Below are 20,764 nucleotides of genomic sequence, written 5' to 3' on the forward strand. Positions count from 1 at the left end.
ATAGCGTCTCCAGCAAAAACCCCCAGCTTCTTCCTTATGTTGTCGATTCCTCCCGCTGGTCGTAGGACAATCTTCTCTGTTCCCGATGGTAGGCGAACTTGCAGCTTGTCGACCATCCTCTCTGCCATGGCTTTGTTTTTCTTCAGGTTTAGTGTTTTTCGTTCCCTTCTTCTTGCTAATACTTCTGCCACTTTTTCCTCTGGGACGTATCTGCCGCCTATGGAGCGGCACCAGCCCCCTTGGTCTTTCCCTTTATCGTCGAAAGCGCCGACGTCCATCTTTTCATCATCCTCTTCGCCAGCGTTAGGAGCACTTTTTTCTTCTCGATTTGCAGCCGACAACATTGACTGTTCGTGACTTCCGGTAGTTGCCGCGGCTGATACGGCTCCGTTTCTTCTTTCTGTTGGCGTCTCCGCCGATGCTGCAACCGCTGCCCGTGGTTGTGTCATGTTTGGGCCGGCGCAGCAGCTCTGCGAGCTGCTATGCCGTTGCGTTCCCTCGGTACTTCTCTCTTCTGCCGGCGTCTCCGCAGACGCTACAACCGTTGCCCGTGGGGCCTCCATGCTTAAATTCTTCGACAGCGAGCGGCCTCGGGTAGGGCCCGCAAGGACGCGGTCGGCCCCCTAGGCTTAGCTCGTCGAAGCGTCCGTTAGGCTTAGCTACTCCACGAGCGACGCGGGTCTTGAAAAGCCAAAAAATGGTGAATAAGAGGTCCACTTGCCCAAAATAAGTTGTCATTGGTAAGAATGAATTCAGTTCGTAAACACGAACCGCTCCCGAAATAAGAAACACGTGCTAATTCGTTCCTCTCCGCTCCTATCGCACTGATCGTGTTCAAGTTTTTAAAGGCGCGTGCTCCCAAGCAGCTGAAATTTCTTAGTCCTTGCTTGGGAAGTCATCGATTGCCAATGTGCTGTCATGATTGGCAAAATGTTAGGCACGAATGAAAGCTTGTAATTTATTGCATTGATAAGCCAACCAGAGTCACGCTAAAAGAGGATATATTTTATTTATTATTTTATTTTATTCCACTTTCTGACAGTACATAAATACAATGCCTGATGCAGGAACAGGAGGTAAAGGCAATAGATGTCTGATGAGGCCTCTGTTCCTATGCAGTTAGGAATGATGCTGCATCATATATTTAAATAATCTTTTGTTTAACAAGACTAGGTATATAACGCAATGCTGCTCTACAGTTACAAAACCTTTCCACACGTACAATAGCAAAAAACAAGGCGTCACACATTACATGATATTAACTTAATTTCGATCAACATATGGCAAATGTAACTGTTGTGTACACAAACAAACTAAGACGCATTGAATTTGTAGATTGTGACAAAATTTACACGTAATGTAAAATAAACACAAAAAATAAGCTCACAAAATAACGTGCGTAGTAAACTATTTTTGTGTTACACAATAATTAGAATATTTTACAAAAGAAAGGAAGTTCATTTCTGTGCATATTTTATAGCAGAGGACAACAATGTATCAATAATATGGCACTTAAATACACGTGCTATACATTCGAAGTATAACATTCTTTGAAATTTATTTAGGGTGGTAGGTGTTTGATCATCAGAAAGCCCTTAGACCATCATAAGACCTGCACTCTCATCATCATCATCATCATCATCATCATCATCATCATCATCATCATCATCAACAACAACAACAACCTGATTATACCCACTGCAGGGCGTAGGCCTCTCCCATATTTCTCCACTTAACCCGGTTCTGTGCTAGCTGCATCCACTTAACCCCTGCAAACTTCTTAATCTCATCCGCCTACCTAACTTTCTGCCGCCCCCTGCTACGCTTTCCTTCCCATGGAATCCAGTTTGTTACCCTCAGCGACCATCGGTTATCCTCTCTTCGCACTACATGTCCTGCCCATGTCCATTTCTTCTTCTTAATTTCCACTACAATGTCGGTAACTTGAGTTATTTCTGTGACCCACTCTGCACGCTTTCTATCTCTTAATGTTACCCCTACCATTTTTCGTTCCATAGCCCTCTGGGTTGTCCTCAACTTAAGTAGAACTCTCTTCGTTAGCCTCCACGTTTCAGCCCCATAGGTGAGTACAGGCAAGATGCAACTGTTGTATACTTTCCTCTTGAGCGATACCGGTAAGCTGCTAGTCATAACCTGCGAGTGCTTGCCAAATGCGCTCCATCACAATCTTATTCTTCTTGTTATTTCCTTTTCATGGTCCGGATCTGCGGTTACTACCTGTCTTAAGTAGACATATTCGCCTACTACTTCCAGTATTTCGCTACCTAATGTAAACTGCTGTTCCTTCCCGAGGCTGTTGAACATTACCTTAGTCTTCTGCATATTGATTTTCAAGCCTACCTTTCTACTTTTTCTGTCTAGGTCATCAATCATTATTTGCAGTTCATCCCCCGAGTTGCTTAGCAAGGCAATGTCATCAGCAAATGGCAGATTACTGAGGTATTCTCCATCTACCCTTATCCCTAACTGTTCCCATTCCAAGTCTCTGAATACTTCCTCTGCACTCTGACACATGCTAAATCCGAGCCGCTTCTTTGGTTAGGCTAACGGCGTATTCTTTTGTATAGTTTAGGCCTTCTGTAGCATGCTTTTTTTTCTGTTAACAAGCGGTGTGTTGGCCTTAAGATTCTAAATGAAGAAAAAAGTCTTGGGCCACCACTTGCCACTTATATATCCAATACATACAGTCCTAAAAGGTGGCGTCATGATAAGCTTTTGCTCTTCGCGTGGTCACGAGCATAAATTTATTGACAATAGATTTCATGCCATTTGTAATGAAGTAAGTTCACCACAACGTATCCACCCATCGAATTCGTCATGATAATCGCTCATCACGGTGGCCGGCAACCTGAAAGTGCAAGCTGGCTCAATCTCCTCCCCCCCCCCCCCTTTCCCCCCTGCCCCTTGCGGATTGTGGACTGTATGCCTGCAATTAAGGTACGTGATCGCGCAGAAGAAATATATAGATATGCCAAGGCTTCCATTGGGACTGTAGAAAGCGTCTGTTGGTTACCAAGTATCGCGAGAGTTTCCTTGCACATCTGAATGACTATATTTTAGGCACGTTGTGACGCCTCAATGTTTTCCTGCTTTTATCGCGTCTAAAGAATTTCGAACGGATGGAAAAATAAAACAGTTTATATACCACTTCTTTTTACTAGGTAAAATGAGCTAGAGACGTTTTTATTTGCGGTCGTAGTGCTGTACAAGGTATATTTAAAGCAGCAACATGCTCAGAAAAGCAAATAAAGGAAGCTCCAAAGACGAGAGAGTCGCATGTTCCGGGCAGAGAGAGTAAAGTGTTCGTCAGAGATTTTTACTGCGTAGATTATTTGACAAGCATATCAGGCCCCTTTGGGGCCTGATATGCTTCTTTCGGACGGTTCAGTCAAAATGCTTAAGGGAACCTGAAACAATATTTGTAGTAATATTTTAGCATACCACACATGAAGAGCGCACACCTGCTCATGCTACAGGATGCTGGGGATGCCCTGAAATATTTTATTCATGCAAATGAAGCCTGCACTGCACTCCTGCAATAGCATTTCGTAGGCTGCAGTATGCACACATAAATAAATATCAGAGAAGCTATCTGTTCACGTGGACAGCGTTGCGTGTAAAGTGTTAGTGTACCGAGTTCGCCGAACTCACCACATGTAAAATGTGCGACGCAGCGAATGCAAGTTAATTTATGGCGAGACGCAGGCGAAGGACGAGTTATTTGCTACATGGGACATTAAGCTTTCCCGTGCGACAGGCTCCTAGTTATACTGCGTTCCGCTATTCAAACGACCTCCTATTCTGCCTTTGTTAAGGACAGTCATCTGTATGCCTGCAGAGCTGTCGTACACCGACCTGCAACACAAATAAACAAAAATGTTTGAGCAGGTACTCTGTTGGGGAAAGAATTATGACGCTATTCGCCGCGAGGTCGACCTAGAGGTGGCGCCACCGCCGCTAGTGTGGATCGGCAGCCAGCGGCGCTCGCAGAAACGCACGTGGCGTAGGTCTGCTTTCAAGTTTACAGCGTCTTTGTTGGTGAAGAAAACGTGCCTTCAGCAATGCATCAGCGATTTACTGTTTAGAGTGTTTTAATATTGACGAAAAAAAAATGAGCTGGGCTCATGCTGCGGAAAAGAAGCGCGGATTTTAGGAAAACAAGGCACGCAACCATCCGTCCTTTAGATTTATGGGCTTCGTTTTGCACGCTTTTTGCTTTGTACCGCCCTCATGGGCCTGATATTGTTGTTGGTTACTACTTGCCTAATGACAGATTTGTTTTTCATATCACCTTTTCAAAAATGTGCGTGTTCTTTATACGAATGTCAGAGAAGCAAATTCAGTTTCAAGCCCACGCAGATGCAAGGTTCGTGCTCTGACTTCCAGTGCTATAGAACGAAATATGACACAGCTTGTCTTACTTGACTCGAGGATTAAGCCGGTTTAATGTAGCACCAAAATCATATCAAATGAAATGAATTTTTTTGCAGCTAGAAACTGGATGGTCCCATGGACTAGAAGCTGTACAGTCAGCTTGACGAACGCCCAGGCAGACTCACAGCGTGCTGCCCGGCGGGTTGCCGTAGACTCAGTGCACATCAACTCTGGCTGGACAGTCAGGCACAACTGTTCCCCAAAAATGAATTTGCGCTGGCACTCAAGAGGAAATCTCGCCGCACAGGAAAACTGTCACGTGCACAGAGTGGATTAACTTGGCCGTGCTTACGACAACGCGAACGCTTCTTGCGGCCAATGTCAAACAATCTGATAGTGTAGCAGCGCGCTAATGAATAAAGGATTTCCTGAAACCGAGGAACATAAGGGATTTCTGCAGTTTGTGGTGTTGGTAAATAAGTAGTATAATGATTGTTTACAATAGGGCCAATAAAATTCACTATATGAGAGAAGCTTTACGAACTTGAAAACACATCCACACTGCGTAGGGTTGAGGTGGCGACTGTACTCGAACTTGAGGCCATACCAAATGCGTACTGGAATTATATTTGCCCGCCTGAGCCATTATTTATTTTTTTTGGGGTCCCCAGCCCCCGACTGGTTTTGTTAGAGAACCCCTATGGCGAATTCTGCTCGGCAATTCGGAACTGTCTCCTAATCTGTGAGAGACCAAGTTGTCTAAGGAGTCTAGAAACCGCAGGCCCGGGGTCCACGATCAATTTGAGGACTCAGTCTAAATCGCCCACTTTGTGGAGAAGAAAACATGCTGCGGATCGCACTTGGGAATTTCTCATTTGTCTCACGCTTAGCGAGAAACGGCTCGGCTCGTAAACACTAGGACGCGATAACATACATGGCACTTGCAAGCGAGTGTTTGCCTCGCATTCTCGCCCTTACATGCACTTTTTACTCAGCACATATGACCAACTAGCCAAAACCTTTATGCTCGATCCTTCACCGTCAGGGGGAGTATTGTTTACATCATGCATTCCGTAGATGCGTGGGTCTTGCAGCCGGAATCGAGCCCTGAACTAATGTTGAATGCTGTAGCCACTATTCCATGGGTGCTGTATTCTGTGTAGGTACGAATTAAACTTGCTATTCGGTCACAAAAACTACTATCAGGAAAAAAATATTAAAAAATAAAGAGGGGGATGCGACAACAGTCGCGTCCTTCCTGCGTCTCTCTAATAGGTCAAACGCCTTCGCAGTTCTGAATTTCTTTCCCTGGCTTGGCAGATAGTTGCAGCCTCTCTCCTGAGACATGAAGAGATTAAGACACGAACGTTGGGGGGATATCAAGGCATGGGTGTAAAGACCTCCTGGTGGCACTCGTGTAAGCGATAACATCTCTCGTTAACCTGCCTCCGCGTCGATAAGGATGTGCGAGAGCGACAAATGTAAACGCCGCAGTGCTAGAACTGATTTTTTCCTTTCCTTGTTTATCTCTGGCCGTGAAAGTGTCCCTCCATTTTGTCCTCAACTGTTTCTCTTCTTTGTCTCATCACCGTTCATCTCAATTAATCTTTCTTACATTGCAACCTAGGTTGCTGAACTTGGACGGACGTCATCCGCACGCCGACCCAGGATGTGCTCTGTGTAACGTACTTGCTGTAGGTATAGTGACAAGAACAGTGTAACGGTATAACGGCGTAAAACCAAATAATAAAGTCTGCACAACACGCATATACGCCTGCTATGGATACGTGTTTTACCATCCTGTTGTAAGAAACCTCGTAACCTTAAGTTTACAAAACAGGCTGTTGTTCCATCCGTAGAAGGCAAAGCAACCGAGAAGGCGGCTTAAAATGTGTATAGGTTTTAAAGCAGCTGCTTGGCTTGTTAGTGGACGTTTCATAGAAACACTGCAGCACCACGTAAGACCAATGACTAAAAACAATCTCTAACGCAACTTTAGGCATGTTCCATTTTTCTTGCTGAATATATGCTCATTTTCTTCAGAGTCGCTTTTTATATTTTTTGACGCCGACAGGATCACCTTCTTTCTCGCGAACTCGCCATTGCACAACCTAAATAAGCTGCTATTTTCGTGATCTGTAGCATTCGATAATACGCTCTGAAGTATGCCCGACTGGGTGTTGGCGGTGCAAAAAAAAAAAAAAATTATTAGACTTCACATAATGCAAACAAAGTCTATGTGGCATGAGCAATAAAACTAGGCACCGAAATCTCGGTCATTTGCACGTTTTCGCTTTCCAATTCGTTCATTCCGCGCCTAGTTCAACGTGGTGGTCTCAATCACGCTAGCCACTGCGACGAGCGCCAAGCGCTCAGTAGACCCCTTTCCAGAGTTCATACACCCCAAAGTGCGGAGAGCTTTCTAAACCTGGCATCTTTTCCGAAAACACTCACGATTCAGTGCATTAAACGAAAAGCAAAATTTGCGACTTGCGCTGGTTATCAATCGCTCACTATCAATGTCCACTTCATACTTTTTCTCACATCTGTATTCATAAATATGAGAATTCCAGTCAACCCACTGTTGCTATGGTTATTCCACCTGCACATCTGCCGTTAGGAGCCGTGGTAGAGCGTTCACAATCATGCGTATTTCACAGCTGCACATTTGGAGCATTCGAGCCTTGAGCCTTCAACCCATGCCCACGCATTTTTTTATTGCTTTTTCTTACGACATTTTTCATATGGAGCTGCTCAAATTCCTGCACGCTTTTTATATGTTTGTTTTATTTCAGACACATTTAAAGCCCGACAAACTCTGTAAACGCCTGACGATTAAGTGCGATGCTTGCGAAAACCACTGCGCCGGAGATGGCCTCTGCGTCGGGACATGAGCCACGTGGCTCAAGCGTATCTGTTGTCCTAGAAGACTGCGTTGTCAAGTGTCGAGTCTCAGAAGCCACCATTCCAAATGTCGATTTTGTAACATTCTTCTCCGATGCCTGGCAAAAGTATGGGGACCGACCAGCCTTGGTAAGTTAAGCATTACGTTTAGAGCTCTTTGTTTTGATCTTAGTTTCACGAGTATTGCTAATCATGATATAACTGAACGAAATAGCCAATAACCGCCCATATTCATACTTCAAACGCGAAATAGTTGTAGTGTTTGCTGCGCCCTTTGTGCAGGAGGACTCATGAAGTCACTAGCAGTGTTTCAAAATTACTGTACGAGGTAGTTCTAATTTGAATACCTGTCGGATGTTTACGTAAAAAAACAGATAGGAAGGTCTCGTCTCTTTGCCTCTGATTCTTAGCATTAAACTCTCAATTAGAGTTTTGATGTATTTTATGTGAAATGCTCACACTGCAATAGTTTTATCTGTCTTCCTTCTCATTGCCTTAGCCAGCACATATGTTTTGTTAGTTCCCATCATTGGAAAGTGTCAACGTATAGTCAGTTTTTGCATCAAGTATACGTTGTTATTGCAGCAGTTCGTGCAACAGAGCATTTTGCTGTTCCACGAACTAGCATCAGACGGTATGCCACCTGAATTTAGTGGACTTCCTTGCTCAATTAAGGCGAATACAGCAATATTACACGAGTACAATCTCTTGTTACTGTGCAGGCATCTGAGGGAATATTTATAAACGCATGTTTACGCTTTCTTTCGAGTGCACAAAATCTGAATCAGCTTGACGTCTCTGAGCGTGTCTTCCTTTGGACTCCGTGCCTTGGAGGGATAGTCCTCTACGAGAACGAATAGCCGAAAGCGTCTCGCCGAGTGGCTTTGATACATGTATGCGTGAACCCTGGGCTACCTGCTGTGTGCATGTTTAGTTTTGCGGTAGCATGACATAAGGCGGATAAAAAGGGGACAAGATAGCAGATGCTTCTGTCTTGTCCGTTCTTGTTCCCGTTAAAGAATGTCAATTACTCGCTAACTCAATCCTGCAATTTTTTTAGCGTTGGCACTGTAGAATCCGACTCTTCTTCGAAGGTTTTTTTTATGATATCGGTTGTGTTTTCGAGCTCCCATATTGGCATTCTGAGCATCGAAAGAGGATGTGAGTACCTGTCTCTGAACGCGCGCTATATTTTGAGCGGTTGTTGGAAGGTAGACTCATGCAACAGCCATGAAATTTGTTGTCCGACTAAGGCGACACGAAGCACCTTACAAGTGATCTTCCGGAAAGATGAAAATAGCACGGCTTTAATTAAAAGCAGATAATTTAGCTAGCATCTACAAATCCTTGGTACGGTACACATCGCGGGTAAGATAGAGAGCGAAAGACTGAAGACGAGAGGTTCCAGGAATAATTAAGTTCATAAGAATGCGGGTGCGCCATTTAACCTCTGACATATAAGCTGGTTATGTAACAAAATGCAACAAGATATGAAATGAAGTGTCATACTAATGGGCTAACAGGGTTTAGGGCATAAACACTACGTAATGAGGTGTAAAAAGGCTAAATTTAAAGTTTGTCAAGGAGAACAATGCCGTTTAAATACAGAAATTGAGAGTATGATTGCACGTCTCAGCTACATTTGGAAGGCTAAGAGTTCTATTTCGCAGTCCAAAGTAACTTTGACTAGAACTTGGGCTTGGACAGAGACATTTCGCTGATGACTCCATGCAATCTTCATAGTCTGCAAATTCGTCGGCAAACGCTGGGAAAGCCATCGGTATATCACCAATATCTCGACTGAGTAGCAGTTGTCAAGGCGTGAACTGTTCATTTGTCTTAAGCGAAACGTCGAACTATTTGTAATCGTATATATCCTCAGACAAAGTCTATGGTAAAGCAGTGGAATGACGGAATAGGTAATGGGCCAAGCTCCAAAGCTGGTACGTATCTTGGCAAGAATACCTTATAACCAGATGGGACGCATTTGATTTCAGGAAGAAGTCGGCCTATAATTCCGATACTGATGACCACTGCGGTATCCTTCGTGCGATTTTAAATTGGACATGATGCCGCGGCGAGCTATCCACTGATTCGGGCCCAGGGAAATCAGGCAAACTCGGGAAAATAAATATTAGTAGGTTCAAAACTCTATTTAACGAAACCCGATTTAGCCAAACTACCTATTTAACGAAGGTCGCCCGATTCTCCTTCAGAGGCCCATAGTTTCCAATGCTTTGGATAACTCGAAATAACAAAAACAATTTTGTCATTAGTCCTGGTTTCACGAACCTTTGCTTCTTCTTTAACAATGAAGATGAATATTTCTAATTTTCCGTTATTTTCTACAGAACGCCCAAACATGTTTTGATTGCGAGAAATGGTAATATCGCGAAGGGCTTTCTTCCTCTTTTTACCATACTGCGCCGTGCAAAACCAGAGTTTTCATTTTGAATCTTACTCACTAGATGGCGGTTCAAATGTTGGATGCTCTTTATCTGCTGCGCCAGTTTGCTGGAACACATGAGGGGACGAAAGGCGTGCTAGAAGCACTTAAAACTTCAGAGGAATCCTTGCTGTCGTTGCTTACAATGCGCACGCGAGCAAAAAATCACCGTCTTCTTTGCTGGCAGGTAAACTTGCAGTCCTGTGAACGGGACTGTTCTTCTTTAGGTAACAATTTTTTGTTGTTTCTTTTCATACCTGCAAGTGGTGTCGGTTGTTTCCGCGGGTATCAATTTCACGTTTCGCGCATTTACGCTTTGCCAATATGAAGCCGCTGTGGCTTTCTGGATGCCACTGCACCATATAATCTAAGGTACCAAATAAAGCGACTGCTGAAAAATGCTTCGTTCAATTTTCCGATGTTCCCGATGTAACTAATTTTTATTTATTTATTGCAGTCTGTAGCAAAAATACAATTTTTTGCCGTGGGACAGAGGCTAAAGGTGACGTACAAGTCACCCGACTGGGCCTTCGGCACCACAAATGACATGTGCAACACAACGCAGCAGGCACAGAGCAGCACAATATAGTCAGCCATATGTGAGAATGTAATACAAACACAAACCAGGGGCAAAACACATAAATTTCAATCTTTAACATACATCAAGGTAACAGTGTCAACAGTAATTAGTATTACACAACGGAAATAGGAAACAAATAATCACGTATGTTCCAAAAAGCACATCTTAATTTTTTTTTAATGTTAACAAGGAGGATGATTCTTCAAGTAGATAAAATATGTCAGGATAGCAGTTCAAGAGGTTAGAGATTTGCCAGTGAATTAACTGCATACCATACCCGGTTCTTATGCGAGGTTTTATAAAGTTCACATTTCTAAAGACGTAATGTGGATCTGTGTTGATAAACGTAGTTAAAAACGCATTACTGTCAGTTTTGTATTGTCGGTATATAAATTCGGATAGTCGTTGTTTATAGAGGGCTGTAATACTTAATATATTACTTAGTTTTAAGTATGCAGACGCAGAATCATATCTAGACAGGTTGTGAATAAACCGAAGGCATTTCTTTTGCAAAATATAAATCTTTTCCATGTTGGTTTTTGTACCCACTCCCCATACCAACAGGCAGTACTGAACACGAGACTGGACAGTGGAAAAATATAGTTGCTTCCTCAAGTGCATTGGCAGAAGCGGGCGAAATTTATTCAGTATGCCTATGTATCGGGCTGTTTTGCTGGATAAAAAGTCTACATGATAAGACCAGCGGAGGTTTTCGTGAAATAGAACACCTAAATACTTATGCACTGAAACACGTTCTAAGGAGACAGATTGGAACGAGAGTGTGATATTTTTATTTATTGGTTTATTGACAGCGGAAGAAATTATATATTTCGTTTTATTAACATTTAACATCAGCTGGTTTGCACAAAGCCAACTCGACAGATCTTCAAGCCATTTGTTAGCTGCAGACACTAGAGAGAGTAAGCTTGGCGAGGAAAAAAAGGCGCTCGTGTCATCGGCATAGACCAAGATATTGGAAGTTCCAGGGATAGCAATTATATCATTTATATATAAAAGAAATAATAGAGGGCCTAGGATGGAACCTTGAGGAACACCGTATTTTATGAATTTAGGATCCGAGGCAAAATTATTTATAACGACAAACTGAGAACGGTTTGACAAGTAGCTTTGGAGCAGTTGAAGTGCGACGCCTCTTATTCCGTAGTGTGGCAGTTTTTCAAAAAGTACTTCATGCTTAATTGAGTCGAAAGCTTTGTTGAAATCCAAAAAAATTCCTATAGTACACAACTGCATGTCTATATTATGCGCTATCTTATCTTTAATGAATAATAGAGCAGATTCAGTTGACTTACCTCTCTGGAAACCATACTGGGCTGCAGAGAGCAAGGCAATTCGTTATGCCCCTCAACATCGTTAAAGCGAGCTTAAACTGCAAACGTGTCATTACTCCCTTACAAAAATGCATGTAGGGTTTCTATAGAAATTCGAAAGCGTTGTGTCAATATACGCTGTTGAAAGTCTGTCGATAATCAACAACATTTTGGATGATGCAGTGTTGACCTCTTGTTGAGCGCTTATGAAATAGTGGCCCATGTGTTTCTTAAGAGCGCTTTTGGAATTCGCGCAACTGAAATTCTGTTGATTTCAGGCTCAAATGCTTCAGAAACTCTGCAAGTGACGCTTTTTGATTTTCTGCTACCTTTCCACTCCTGAACAACAGAAAATAGTACACGACCATCGGTTTGCCAGGAGCAGACACGGGGTGATTTTCATTAATGCAAAAGTAGTACAGTACATCTCCTAGCTGCGATAAGTCACCACATTCTATGTTCTGCCCGACCAATCAACAATCCTGTCTGATCAGTGCTGGTTAATGATAAGCATAGTGAGGCATAAAAGAACAAAACAGATCTTGATCTTTTAAGCCCCATTATACTTACTCACTCATTAACCTACACTAAACTGACTAAATTGTTGATTGGTCGAGCAGAACATAGAATGTGTTGACTGACCGCAGCAAGGATATGTGCTGTGCTACTTTTGCATTAATGTAAACCACCTCGTGCCTGCTCCTGGCTAACCGTTGATCACGCAGCATTTTCTGTTAATCCGCAGCGGAAAGGGAACACAGAATAAAAAATGCGCGTTAATGAGAAAGAAAAAATATGCATCTTTGGTGAACCCATAACATGAGCTGGGTTGTTTATTTGCTTTATTTCAATTCATGTGCAAGGTATGACGCCAGGCTGTTCTTTGCGTAAAACGCTGATACGTCCGGGAACTCCTCGCATGTGATGCTGAAATAAACAATATAAATCATAATTAAGTTGCGGTATATACTAACCTAAAAATAGAGCAAAGGCATTTGTGCGCTGCTCCACGTCATAGCTCAAGAAATTTCTTGTCTAAAATGAGTTGTCACTGTCTTTCACTGCTTAGACGGCATCGACCGCCGCCTCCACAGCTCGGCAGCACTACCACATCGTTCATTTCTCCCTGATAAACAATATATGCTGCCGTCAAAGATCCCATCGTGAATATAAATAGCAAAGCGCAGGTCACAAGCATTACTACCCAGAAAACTTGAAGCAAAATTACCAACTATAGGCACTAAAATGAGTGGAAACAAAAACAAACACTGCAAAAATGGCGGAGCTGCACAGATTCAATAATCCACAATGTGTGACAGAGGCATATTATGATCTCGATAATGTGTCCGTCTCAGCGCGAGTAGCGTATCGAAAGAGTACAGCACTGTGCCGAACAATCCGTCAAAAACGGTCACCGGTTAAAAAAAAGAAAGATCGAAAATGTCGCCATTCCAGCTGGCGTTCAATCGGCCCCAGCGTCCGCGTAGAGACAAGCCTCGTTCTCTCTCTCTCTCCCCTCCCTTTTTTTTCCGACGAGGCTGGTTTGTCTGCTAGAAATATTTACATGCGGGCTTCACCTTGTAGCACACACAGTACAAGACTGGCACAAACACGAATAGGAAAAAGTAAAACACTCACCAAAGTGCAGACGCTCCCTCCGCCCGCGCCGGCTTTTCGCCTAGAATCCAAAACGCCTGCGACTGTTGAACTTCTTAAACACGTCCTCCTTGCGCAGAAGCTGCCGCCCAAGAGCGGAGTCCTCCGAAGACTTAAATTCGTACGTTCGCGCTCCAAATTGAACAAAACGATCTTCGTGATAATCACCAGCGAAAAACCTACATACGGTGCTTCGTTCACAGTGCAAGATGCGACCACGGTGGCGGGAAAACGCCAACTGAACTGGCACATCGCCGCACTCAGCGTACCCGCGTCTGCGTGCAAAGAAAACGGGGCGCAGAAGAAAAGCTTCGGTGAAAAGCCGCCACCCCCGCTGCGCGACTGCTGAAGCCAAGGTCATCTCCGTGAAAACAAACCGCGGTGAAGGCAGAGAGCGGAGACCAAGCGGGAGCAACCCCTCCTCCCTCCCCCTTTTTTCCCCCCAGCCGACAGGAAGCGACCCTCGACCTCTCCGGACATGCTGGCGCCGTTCACGGGGCACGGGGGAAGTGGGATGCGGACAGGGGCAAGGCGGCGGCCGAATGCTTCTTTGAAAAGAAGAGTCGCCGTTAGAAGACGCATGCAATCTTGTTTTTTTTCTTCTTTTTTTTTTCATACGCGAATGTTTTTGCTATGCGTGTTAACTCTATAGTATGCGTGGGATCAATCCGTAATTATTAGAACCCCTCAATGTTTAAAGTGTCTTCATTTTAGCATGGTGTCCACTAAGAAAGGAAGGAAAAGAAAAAAATAACAGTAAAATTCTCCAAAGACATACAGCGGTGGAGGAATCCAATACAGACTGCACCTCATTTTGCGGCAAAAAGCTACGGGCAAAAATACCTATGCTTGGGCAGAATGTCAGACCCTGAAGCATATATATAGTGAACTTTGGAACTGGTTTAAAAAAGCTCTGTCCTGCCCTACATGGTAGGTTCAATCTAGGATCCTGTTTGTTAGTATGATGACTCACTGAACTTGTTTTATGATAAATATAAAATATGTCCTACCACTAAAGTTACCTTCTGCGACATACAGAAGCTGATCCATTACGGATTCTGATTGACATTCAACGATGTATTTGCATTATTAGTGGAGGCTTTGCCATCATGAAGTTTTTAGGGCATATTTTCACTGTGTTGCGAAGCTTGAGCTAAGTTTGCACCGTTAATATGTACTTTTATATAACATGAACGAGCACGCAACTGCATGCTGCTCTTATATTTCCCTTTGCAGAATGTGGCCAATAGTTGATTACAAGTGAGACCAAAAATTCATAACGAAATTGTTACATCATGCTCTTATCATTTGTGCCTAAAACTACTTAAAAACATGGGCCAGCATGAACAGTACACGCTAATTGTTCGTGAACGTTGAAAACTGACAACAAAAAGCACATAGAAAAAATTGCACGAAAAGTCTATTGGGTAGAACACAATGAAAATTCTGTTGGCCCTGTAAAGATTGCATTCAGCTGGGGTTGAATGTCTATCGAAATTCAATAAATTCAAAAGGCGGTCAATAGTCCAACAATAGAGTTTCAAAACTCATTTTTGTAAGGGCTCTACAACAATCAATATATCCGCTGATCCTTTTCGGCAGGTTCATCGTTCTTATGCTGTTTCTATTGAAAACTCTTCAAATAGGTTTTCTACGGCAGTCTTAATTAGTAAACGTGAGCGCAGGAAACCGTTTGGAAGAATAATGTAGCACTCCTACGAAGCTTGGACCATTTCTATCATTATGTTCATGAACGCCTCTTACAATAAAGGACAACTTGCTCACAACATTCTCAAAACGCAGCGCTTCTGATTTCTATAGCAGTCTTAATTATTCGTTGCTAGCGAAGGAAAAACTTCAAAACCAAAATTGCCAATCTTTTCGCACGCATCGAAAAATTCTGCCATTTCTGTTAGTGGGGTCATAAAATTATTTTAATATATTATACAGTTGCTTAACAAATGTTCACTCCCCCCCCCCCCCCCATCCCTTTCTTAGGCAGTCTTATTCTCTCGTTTTGACCGCATGCAGGACAAACGTCAGAACTTTTTGTATGCCTCACAAGCGGGCACCACTTGCATCAACACCTGCGTAACAGTATGTTACAGTATCACACGCTCGCCTAAAGAAAGTAAAATAAAACGTGTGTCAGAAAGCGAGACTGGATTTATAGGCTTATGGTAATGGCGAAGTGATGTAGGCAGCCGAAGTCAAGAAAAAATTTGATGGCAGCTGTTTTTCTACAACGCATTGGACAGGAGGATAGCGTCGCTTTGAAATCCGTGAAAGAGCAAAGGATGGGGAGCAGGATATAGGACAGAGTTGTTTTCACGTCATGAAGTTGCTCTGTCGTAGAGGGTTCGCTGCAGGCGATAGGAAAGGGTTTGGCTTGTTGAGGTCTCATAAACCAATTGAAGAAGAGTGCAGATAATTTTTCGCTGCACCAACAAAAAATCCTGCGCGGTTTTTGGCAGTGCACCTGTAGAGAGAGCAGAAATTCCAATCGTAACATTAGAATGTCATGTAGCTCTAATAGAAATTTACTACAGAGGCTCAAAGCATGATGCTCAGAGTTTGGATAAACTCCGGATCTCCGCGAGGCTTGTTAATGCTTTCAGATTATGAACTAATGCTGTCAAGGAACGAAACTGAAACCTCCGAACGCCTCCCAATTTTATTGGTTTGTCGAGAGTCACGCTTTAGGTATCAATACTTGGGCATCGTTTCATGAGCTTCGTGGGTAGTCCACAAAGTATGAGTCAATTGATCCCTCCTTTCGTGCATTCTTTCACTTACCTATCGCTCTATACTCAGTGCTGAACCCGGGCAAGCTAGTCATAGGTAAAATATTTATAAGTTTTTTATCACGTGCTTTATTGTACTTTACAACGTTTTTACAGCGTCCAATAGATTCACATGAATGCGCTTTAGCGAAATATTTAATTTATTCAAATTTTGCTCTGCCCATGATAGAACGCTAAAACCGCGTGATCAGTGAGGGCTGCTTTTATTACACAGAAAAATTTGACGGGGAACACAGCCTCCGGTTGAAACGTAACCTGGCCGACAGCGCACGTGCTTTGACGGAAGCGACGACGCTTAAAGTCACGCCCCGCTGTGTATGACGCTGGCGGAGAAGCGGTGAATGCTATCGTGCCCCTTAACGCCCAGAAAAAAGACAAGCGGCAGCCAGGTGTTATACGTGTTTGCTCCTTTTTCAATTCTTTTCCTAGATCACACTGGCTCTCTTGTTACTACTGCCTTCACCGTGTCAACCTTCCAAGTCGAAGGAAACTTTACTTTGCTGTTTGTGGCATCGACACATTCTACAAAGCTCGTGATGCCGTGGAGAAGGAAATTTTAATGAATATAAGAATGCCCAGCCGGTAGGCGGTAAACTGAGCGAGCCACTGCCTGTGCACAGCCTCATCAATAAGCTCATCGCAGATGCCACTTAAACCACAGATCACACCGCGTTGGTGGACTCTAATGAAAATGCATGTGTAAGCACTTTGTGACAATCTTGCTCTTAGACTCTATGGGGCCTGGTACTTAGTCTTCGGAGACGTTAGTCGTTCTCCAGCTCGTCGCACAGGCAGTGCGGCAACATTTTCGACTGGCGAATATGACGCTAAAACACTGCGCCGGTCACATTGACTTTTGCCTCAGCTCGAAGAAATGGGCTGCTGCTGCGTCCGCCATGACAGTAACGAGCTGAATTCGGGAGCGTGAGGTGTAAATGTTATGCGCGTACATGTGTTTATGTAACAAAGGCCTGATGCGCATCATTCAGCGCTTCTTAGCAGCACATGAAATCGCTTTAGCCTAAAGACCAGGCCATGGTCAAGCACATTGTTTCTTGCCATTGAGAGTCTGCTCTTCTAGCCTTGAAGCCAAAGTCATATTTTTGATAGCATGTAACTGTCTGTCATGTCCCCTGAAGGGTTTCAATAAATGGTTTTCCAAGAGTACAGTTTCATGTGTGTTCATTCTCGTTGAATGTTTGACATGTCTTAAACATTCTGAAAGCAAGAGAAAGCAGCTGTGTTGGTCTCCAGCCCATACTGCATATTTTGGGAAATGCAAGGTCTTGATCATTTCACTGAGCATTACTTAGCCACGCAGTACGTAGTAAATAAAATTTCCAAAACGAAAGGAATCCTATAAAAGTGCGAAATTAAAAAAAGGTGCGAAGGTAAAAATAGTTATTTATATATACCCATTGTGAAAGGGTGTAACTGGCATAAAACACATTTCCCAGTTTCTGCTGAAAAAGGCAGAAATTATGAAAAACGTACCCTTTATAAGGGTAGATTTCAACCTAAAGGGAGCAAGGGTGTTACTAATAGACACTGATATCCACCATTACATGTGTATTTTTGTGCACAGTGTACGGTCGGACAACGCCCAAAATGCTCGCTGACTGGAGCAAAGCCATGCTCTCACGCACTGATAATCTTGACCGTCGAAATTTAACCATTACTGCGGGCATCGTATTAAATTCATGTGAGTATCTTTATTGAACAAAGATGCAGTATCTGCTGAAGCTGTCTTTTTTTCTTTACCTCGGAATACTACGGCGTAACTGCCCTATAGGAACCTAAGCTCAAGTCTTGCCGCGCGACGGCAGCGCTGCATTTCTATCATGGTGGCAAAATTTGAAACCACGGGGACGTCACCGATGCAGACGCTCCGGTAGCTTGCTGTGCACGCGCGGCAAATGAGTGGCACCAAGCGGTTTTTTCGCAATACCGAGATGCTTCCGCCGAAGCAAAATGGAGGTGCAAAGTAGAGTTGTGTCGCGAGGCAGCGAAACAGCTCCCGAAACGCTGAATGACGAGGTTCATGGGTGAAACTACGCAAATTTTTTTGTCAGCTTTTCCGCAAGACCTGTTTTCCAACCGAAGCATCTCGTTCCGAGACCTCTCGCATTCTTTGTAGAAACGAAAATATCCAAATTCCCCCTTCAGTGTAAACTTGGAAATTTTTCTAGTTGACAAAAACTGCTTGGAGCGGCATTTTTGGAGTACGAAATTTAACTTATTCTGTACTATACGTCTGTTTTTAGTTAAGTTGTTTGCCCCCTAGAATAATTCCCTAATAAGGCAGCTTTAGGTACAGTGTATAAATGAATAAATATAAATAAAACATCTAGAAAATGGCTGGGGTGGAGGAGTCTCCTTCGCCTCGATCCCCGGGTGTGGGTTGTTTTGCTGATTTTCTGTGCTCTGTCCCTGCTTTGTGAGCGCTCTGAAACCTACCAAATCAATAGATATCAAGCGTGCGACGACAGCAATCGAATCGCATAATGTGCCCTAAGGATCACCTGCCTTAGCATTTCTACAACGACCAAGAAATATCGAGGAATGAAACCTTTTGTTTGGAAAGCATGCCTGAATTAGAAGCTTACTTACCTATTTCCGTAAAATTTTCGAATAACAAAAATATGTCACAAGCGCCATACAACGACGCACCTGTGGGTCGATTTACGCCACTCACATGAAACACGCCATTCTCTTCACAGGTTTCATAACAATAAAGCAAACAATGTCACAAAGAAAGCACCATTTAAAACTAACAGAAATAGATTAGACAAGCAGTATACCGGCTCGGATTGAGTTGGAATTTCACTTGCCTCCCGAGCCAGCTAGCCAGTTATGTCCCCTGTAGAGGGCAGAACACGCATATCGCATACATTACCGTGTTATTTAGTCTACTAGCAGTCGAGCCCATGAAGAAACGCTTCTTTCTTACTGTATACTTGATCTTCGAGTGCAAGGTTTTATTTAGTATCGCCGTGATAGAAAAACAAAGCCATATATATATATATATATATATATATATATATATATATATATATATATATATATATATATATATATATATATATATATATATATATATATATATATATGTGTGTGTGTGTGTGTATATAGCCACTTTGTATTGCCAAGTGGCGCATGGCTAAGTATGACGGCCAAAGAAGTTGGTAGGACGACGAAATGTCGCTCGCACTTGCGCGTCTCTTGCTGGTTGCCGCAGCCGCTGTCTGGCCTGATCTCCTGCTATATATATATATATATATATATATATATATATATATATATATATATAAGGGGGAAATGAGGGTTCTCGTTATAATACATGAAGGAGAGAAGCCAACAGTCGGCGAGGCCAAGGAAAGCGTTGGGGATGGTAATTTATGTCTTTTGTTTTAATGTTTGCTTAGATAATCACAGAAATTAGTAATGTAATCAGTTTTGGGGAAAGATAATTAAACACAAAGTAGAAGGAAAAAACAACGTGCCGTTGGTGGGGACCGAACCCACGACCTCCGAATATCGCGTCCGGTGCTCTTCCAACTGAGCTACATCGGCCGCTGTCCCCCCTGCTACTTGCTTGGGTATTTATGTCGTCTGTATACGAACCTTGAGAGTGTTCACCAGCGCCACCCTCAGCCATAGCGGCGGACGTAGAACGTCCTTTGTTCTAGGACGTTCTACGTCCGCCGCTATGGCTGAAGGTGGCGCTGGTGAACACTCTCAAGGTTCGTATACAGACAACATAAATACCCAAGCAAGTAGCAGGGGGGACAGCGGCCGTAGAACGTCCTTTGTTCTGGGACGTTCTACGTCCGCCGCTATGGCTGAGGGTGGCGCTGGTGAACACTCTCAAGGTTCGTATACAGACAACATAAATACCCAAGCAAGTAGCAGGGGGGACAGCGGCCGATGTAGCTCAGTTGGAAGAGCACCGGACGCGATATTCGGAGGTCGTGGGTTCGGTCCCCACCATCGGCACGTTGTTTTTTCCTTCTACTTTGTGTTTAATTATCTTTCCCCAAAACTGATTACATTACTAATTTCTGTGATTATCTAAGCAAACATTAAAACAAAAGACATAAATTACCATCCCCAACGCTTTCCTTGGCCTCGCCGACTTTTGGCTTCTCTCCTTCATATATATATATATATATATATATATATATATATATATATATACATATTCTACACCTAAAACGATGGTCAACGTGTGAGCCGCTTCATTTCACAGTGTGGAGAATACTTCTGAATATTTTAAGCATATTATATACGACAATATAATTACACAGCGGACTTATCTCGAGAAGCACTTCCTACATGATGTTTTCGCGCACTTAGGAAACATATTTCGCGGTCAATAGTGACTAATTGCCGTCCGTCATCTCCTCTGTACATAGTGCACACGTGAATAAAACCAGTTTTACGCCTTTAATTAAGTTTGCATAATAGAAATCTCCGCAAGTCTACCCAATCTTCCAGGCGGAATGCAGGCGGTAGGTCACGACGCGCGTGCGCGAGCGCGCGCACGTGCAAGACAAAGCGCGCGGCCCACGCGGCGACAGCAGCAAGCGGAGCCAGCGACGTCGCAGCTTGTTCTTTTCTGTCACAGATGGCACTGCAAATCATCAGG

At 43.4% G+C, this 20,764-nt stretch overlaps 1 protein-coding gene across 1 annotated transcript in view; it reads left to right on the forward strand.

Annotated features, from left to right (window-relative positions):
• Positions 1–7,253: 7,253 nt before the first annotated feature.
• LOC146184683 (uncharacterized) overlaps positions 7,254–20,764 on the forward strand; it is a 64,001-nt gene continuing 50,490 nt past the window's right edge. The window contains exon 1 of the mRNA XM_084608599.1: positions 7,254–7,428. Coding sequence (XP_084464725.1) covers positions 7,267–7,428 — 162 coding nt within the window. The 5' untranslated portion in view covers positions 7,254–7,266. The remainder of the gene's footprint in view (positions 7,429–20,764) is intronic.

Source organism: Amblyomma maculatum, chromosome 7, assembly GCF_055883805.1.
Source record: "Amblyomma maculatum isolate TAMU_Amacu chromosome 7, ASM5588380v1, whole genome shotgun sequence".
Classification (NCBI taxonomy): Eukaryota; Metazoa; Arthropoda; class Arachnida; order Ixodida; family Ixodidae; genus Amblyomma; species Amblyomma maculatum.